General features: G+C 65.6%; 1 protein-coding gene across 5 annotated transcripts in view; it reads right to left on the bottom strand.

Moving 5' to 3' along the window:
* Positions 1 to 3,375: 3,375 nt before the first annotated feature.
* Positions 3,376 to 6,000, bottom strand: part of LMF1 (lipase maturation factor 1) — an 88,901-nt gene continuing 86,276 nt past the window's right edge. For all 5 annotated transcript variants that reach the window (XM_086691680.1, XM_086691679.1, XM_086691678.1 and 2 more), the window contains 5 exons: positions 5,462 to 5,645; positions 5,080 to 5,233; positions 4,560 to 4,743; positions 3,916 to 4,028; positions 3,376 to 3,598 (listed from right to left, as the gene is read on the bottom strand). In XM_086691680.1, the coding sequence (XP_086547806.1) occupies positions 3,424 to 3,598; positions 3,916 to 4,028; positions 4,560 to 4,743; positions 5,080 to 5,233; positions 5,462 to 5,645 (810 nt within the window). In that variant the 3' untranslated portion in view covers positions 3,376 to 3,423. The remainder of the gene's footprint in view (positions 3,599 to 3,915; positions 4,029 to 4,559; positions 4,744 to 5,079; positions 5,234 to 5,461; positions 5,646 to 6,000) is intronic.

Genomic DNA, 6,000 nt, shown 5'->3' with positions numbered 1-6,000 from the left:
TCTCTTGTTATAGACCTTTTACAACTTTGTTTTTTCCTGAGTCACTTTTGGTAGTCGGTGCGTCTCTAGGATTTTGTCTGTTTCGTCGACGCGATCTCCTTTGTTGGCATACTGTTGCTCTTAATACTCCTAAAGTTCTTTTTATTTAAGGTCAGTAGTAATGCTCACGATCTCTTTTTTCTGATTTTAGTTCCCTGCATCTTTTTTTCTTCCTGTTTGTTAAACTAAAGGCTTGTCGATTTCACGGATTACTTTAGGAGTTTTAAAGGTCAGTTTGCTTTACTCAGTGGCTTTGGAAGCAGTTCCCTGAGGACAAAGGCATCTTTATGCCCTGAGGGTACAGGGCAGGGAGGTCGACTTGGGGAGCGGCCCAGGGCCCAGGGTGTTGTGCTGCGGAGCAAGGGGACTTGTCGGCAGAGGGAGGCAAGCAGCCACCTCACGTCTGGCGAGGGTGTCCTTCCCAGAGGGACGTCGGTCCTAAGGATGCGGGGGCCTGAGGTGGAGGGGAGTCTTGGGGGTGGTGAACGCATGGGGTAAAATAGAAGACAGTCAAAAGGTAGCCCCAAGTCCTTTTTTCTGGAAACTAAAATCCCCACCTCTGTCTTTGGATGGGTTGATGGGAAAGGCAGCAGTTCTAGAATCCACAGACCAGGCCCACAGTGTCCAGCTGAGCCACGGGGCCCTTGGCCCCATTTCCTCGAGGTCAGAAGAGGAATAGAAAGAAGTGAAGTTTTCAGTCCCAGATGGCAGCAACGGAACCCCCACAAGGTGGCAGGCAGGAAGAACGAGTGTCTGTGCGCTCGGGCCGGGGACGCTGGCTGGAAAACCCAGCGCCGGTGCTGCGAGACCGAGAAGGCGGTAAGAAAGACCAGCCCCAGATGAGCCCCGGGAGCAGGGAAGGGCTGTCACCCCACAGACGGCAGAGGCTGGTGACCCGTGAGTAATCGCAAAAGCAGCTGAGCGGAACAGTGATGGCTAACGCCCCTCAGGCTGCCCGGGCCCACCCGGCAGGTTTTAGGAATCTGCGCCCTTCTCGAATTTGTCACTGTGTCCGTCCGCAGAGCCACGGGGCCTGAAGTGTGCGGACCCTGTGCAGACGCAACCCGGCGGCCCCGGGGGCAGAGCACGGGGGCCTTCCCCGTGCAGATGCAGGAGGCCTGCAGTGGCGGGCAGGGCCCGGAACTCCTGCGCCCACAGGTCTGTGGTCTGAGTGAGGTCGAGAGGAGCACCGCTCGACCTTCACAGGTCACCACTGTCGAGCGAAAACCCTCTTGGAAAGGGAAGGTTCCCCTGCCCCTGGCCCGCACATGGTCAGCCAGTCTGTCCCTGGCTTGGGCGGGCTCGGCTCCCGGGGGCCAGGCCCTTCCCTCGAGCCTTGTGCCCCGGGAGGTGCGGGCAGCATATCTAGCGTTGACCTGAGCCTGACCTCGGCGTCTGTTCCCAGTGAGAAGAGAGCCCCGCCCCCGGGAGATGATTTTTCTACGGTGGAGCCCGGGGTGGGTAGAGGAGGCACCCGGTCCACCTGCACCGCCCAGGCAGGGTGAGCTAATGTCCCCACGTGTCCCCGAGCCCCAGCCCCTGAAGTTTCTCTTGGGTTGACCGAGAAACAGCTTCCCAGAGAGTGCAGGGTCAGGTTGAGCAGATGCGGATTTGGGACCTTTCTCCTTTCTCAGGTGGACAGTTTATCCAGCAGGCCCGTATCGGTGTCGCTCGGCCCTGGGAGGAGCGGCTTGGGGTCCGGCGAAGGCAGGGTGAGGTGGCCCTCAAGGGGGGTGGGCTGTGTGGAGCTGGCACGGGAGCTGCCAGAGCAAAGGCCCTGCGGTCCGGCACCGGTGGGCGTGAGGAACGGGGGCCACGGCGCGACCCCAGGTTTGTGCTCAGTGAGGCTGGGGCCACGGGAGGATTTCGAGTGGAGGAGGGGTGGGGTGTCGGGAAGGAGATGACGGGCCTCAGGACAGGCTCTGAAGGTGGAGGCTGGGGCACCCTGGGCCTCTGGGAGGGTACGGGCCGTGGGAGATGTCGTGTGTCCCTTGCAGCGGCCCTCTGGGCGAGCGGATGTTTGTCTTGTCTGAGGGCCGGTGTGCCCCGAAGGCCTGTCCTGGGAGAGTTGGAGGAGGCCTGGCGTGGCGCCCACGGGCAGGGGTGTGGTGAGCCCACGGTACGGGAACGAGAGCTGCCAGGGGCCTGCAGTGGTTCTGGCGGCGGAGTCTCCCCAGGCCGCCCGCCCGCCCCGTGCCCCCACCCAGCGGCAGAGCTCCCGGGACAGCCCCCTAGGAAGGGCTGCCCAGGCCACGGCGGGCTGGTGGGCAGCTCCGTGCGGCCGCCGCGGGCAGACTCGCTGGCTCCAGGCTCCTCGTCTGAGGCCGCGTCTGTCCTGAGCCAGACACAGGGAGCCTGTGTCCCCGCGAGCAGGAACACGGCCTCTCTGTTGGCACCTGGACCGGCTGGCCGCCCCCCCCCCCCCCCCCGGCGGGCTGTGTGTGTGTGGGGGGGCCCTCCACACAGACCCGCGCTTGTGCCCCCCTCGGCCGGGCCTCCTGCCTGAAGCACCTCGTTCCCGCCGGGACCCTCCCTGGGGTGGCCGGGCGCTCCGGATGGGTACGGGGAGGGGGAGGGGCAGCTAGGGCAGGGATTCGGGCCACCTGACCGGCAGGGGCGCCGCCGTGGGGTGGGAGTCGTGTGTGCTCCCGGCTAACATCAGGCAGTAACGATGTGGGGCCGCAGGCCACGTCACGTGGCAGAGACCCCCAGAAGGACGCCTGGCAAGGAATCATCCACGTAGTTTAATTTGTGCCCGTCAGTCCTCGGAATTGCCGCCGTGGGCACTCCCAGGGCGGGGGTCAGGGAGCAGGAGGCTCCACGGTCACTCACGGGCCGGGGGGGGGGGTGGGAGGGGGCTCGCCTAGGGAGGAACAAAGGGCTTCTGTCCGTGCCTCTGGACCCTGGAGCTGGGGGAGGGGGAGGCGTGCAGGTTCTGAGAAGGGGGCAGGCAGAAGGGGCGGGCAGGAGCCGTGGCGTCTCCCTCTCCCGGGCACCTCCTGGGTGTGGGGGCAGCACCAGGGGCTGCTAAGAGCACAGGTCGGGAGTGGCAGCTTCCCTGTGGCCCCGCCAGGCACGTGATGGGGTTCGGGTGCCCCGGGGCCGGGGGCCTGTGTGGACCCAGCGCCCTGGTGCTGGTGGACACGGTGGGGTCAGGGCGGTACTGGTGACCGGCAAAGGGACCGGGGTGGGCTCTCCGCAGAGAACTCCATCTGTAAGGAAGGGGACTTGGCCGCCCAGGGACTGACTCTGGAGGCCAGCACGAGTCGGCCTGGGACCCCCTCCTCTGTGGGAGCGGGTGGCAGTTCCCCGGGCGCACGAGACCTCACCCAGGTAGCCGGGCCTTCCTGCTTTATTCCTCCGCGCACTGGCCCGGGACCGGCTCTACTCCAGCTCCGGGAGCGGCCAGTCCCGGGACCGGAAGTAGCCCTCCAGGTCTCGCAGGCTGAGTGGGGGGAAGTAGGGGCCGATCCTCTTCCGGACCCACCACCTGCCTGCCGCAGCATGCCGGCCCCCCAGGCGGCTGAACTTGTACCTGTAGTGCTCTCCCCGGACCCACCTGCAAGGGAAGACTTGTGTCGGGCAGCCTGGCCCCTTGCCTGCCGAGCGGCTGCTCCTTGGAAGGAGAGGCTGCGGGGGTGAGGTGGGGGGGGCAGGTGACCCCTGGAAAAGGAAGGGCTCGACACTCGGTGCCACACCCTGCCCTCTGACGCAGGCGAGCAGTGCCGATCAAGGTGGGGGGTCCAGAGCGTGGGGACCTTGGCACTCAGGCATGTTTTCAGGTGTTTGGGGCATGGCTGGGGGTGCCCGCATTTGTAGGAGCAGCGCTGAGAGAGTGCTGAGGGCACGCTGGGCTGTCCAGGAAAGGGTTCTTACCTGGGGGGGGCCCTGTCCTTGAAAGGGTTGAAGGCCAGTAGGGACAGAGCCTCCCTGTCGTTGGCCAGGAGCTTGCCTGCCAGGTGAATGATCCACTCGTTGTGCTCATAGGTCTGGGGGTGAGAAAGGAGTGGGGTGCTGGCTGTGGGCACAGAGCCGGGCATGTGGGGGGGCCCCCTGGATGGGCCAGAACCGTTAAGCCGTGGTCCCCGGGGCCCTCAGCTTGCTGCTTCCTCACTGCCCCCTCCCCCCAAGTGTGGTCGGGGTTAGCCTCTCCTGGGGGCCGGGCCCACCCTCCCACTTTCTCCGTCTGGGTTCCTCTCTGGAAGGGCCGCTCACTCCCTGCTCTTGGCCGTGGGGCAGGTGCCCGTGGACCGTTCCTCTCAGGGCCCAGCTCCCGTCATACTGTCCTGTCCTCGGATGGAGTGGGCACGGGCCTGTCAGTGTTGTCACTTGCCGGCCCCGGGGTCTCGTGTGAGGCGTCTTCCTGAGGCTGTCCTTGAGTGAACGAGGCCCCCGCTGACACCCTGACGCTGGCTTTCTCGGCCGCGTCCTCTCCCAGGGGGGCCGTGTGAGGCAAGGGCTCACCCCCACTGAGGGCGTTGTGGCCTTGGGAACGCACCGGGAGCAGGAGAGGCCCTTACCTGGAAGGCCGCGAACCACATGAGCCAGTCCAGGCGGTAGTGGTACGGAGAGATGAGGCACGGCCGCCGCCCCGGGTCACCTGGCTTGCACTTGAACCCATAGTCCTCCCACACGGCGTCCGGCGCGCTGGCGTTGGGGCTGGCCGTGCCCTGCAGGATGACCTCCGTGCGCTCCTTGGTGATGCTGTGGGGAGACCGAGGCGGGGGGCTTTGGGCACACGACGGTGGCAGCTGCTGTGCCTCTGCACCGTGGCTTCTCTCCTGAGCAGACCCGGCTGAGACTGGGGTGTCCACGCCCCGGCTGATCTCGGAGGCAGGTTCTTCCCAGAGCTTTGAGTGGAACCCGGCCTCTGGACACGGCGGTTCTGGCCTCCGGGGCTGCCCGGTTCCCACCCACCTCCCCACGACCCTGCCCTAGACCGAGGCTGCCCCCTTGGAAGGTTGGGGTGGGTCTCCGTGAGGGACCTTGGGTCGCACGTGCGCACACGGTGGATGGGGCGAGGAGAGACCTCGCACGTACCTTCCGAAGGCGCCGTATGTGTTGACGATCCTCAGGGAGTTGAAGGAGGTGTTCATGACCTGCGTGGGACTCAGCAGGTTGAGGACCACGGGGACACTGAGCCAGGCCACCAGGATGCCTAGTGCCACGTGCACTGCCTGCCGCACCACGCAGCCTGGAGGGGGGGGCAGGGAGGGGGATGGTGGCGTGAGCCTCACTCTAGGCCAGCTGCCCGCCAGGGAGGGGCGCCTGTGGGCTCACAGGAGCCGAGGGAAGGGCCTGGCACAGCCCGGACGCCCGAGCCAGGACGTTCTCTGAGGCTGATGTGGACGCTCTCTGATGGGCTGGTTGTTCCCATCCTGGGGACAAAGGGCTTCTGTCCACGGCGGGGGTGTCCACTCACCGTATCTTAGGGTGGGCCGGGCCCCTTGGGCCACCTCTTCCTGCATCTTCCGGACTCGGTCCTTGAGGCCCCCAGGCCCGGAGGGAAACAAGAACCCCAGAGTGGCGTCATCGAAGCAGGCGACGCTGGGCACCATGGTCAGCCAGTTCAGGAAGCTCAGGTTCCCGCTGATGACGAGGACCACCTGGAGGGGGCGGGGCAGCGCCTGAGCCCAGGGCAGGGGTGCCCACCGAGGACCTCGACCGTGGCACGCTCTGCCTGGGACACGGCAGCCTAGCATGGGTGGCCCTTGGAGAAACATGGGGTGTGCGAGGTCTGGACCCCTCTCCCTCATCAGGGTGTCCACGCCCCAGCTGATCTCAGAGGCGGGTTCTTCCCAGAGCTTTGAGTGGAACCCGGCCTCCGGGGCTGCCCGGTTCCCACCCACGGGACCGCCAGCTGGTCTCCTTGCGCTGTTTGATGCCGTAGTTTGTATTGGGGCAATTGCTGTGGTGACCGTCGACGAGTACAGGCCCACGGCAGCCCCCGGGGACCTGTGC

The sequence above is a fragment of the Puma concolor genome, chromosome E3 (genome assembly GCF_028749965.1).
Source record: "Puma concolor isolate L17-30 chromosome E3, mPumCon1.1.hap2, whole genome shotgun sequence".
NCBI lineage: Eukaryota > Metazoa > Chordata > Mammalia > Carnivora > Felidae > Puma > Puma concolor.
This window is presented reverse-complemented; position numbering and strand designations above follow the sequence as displayed.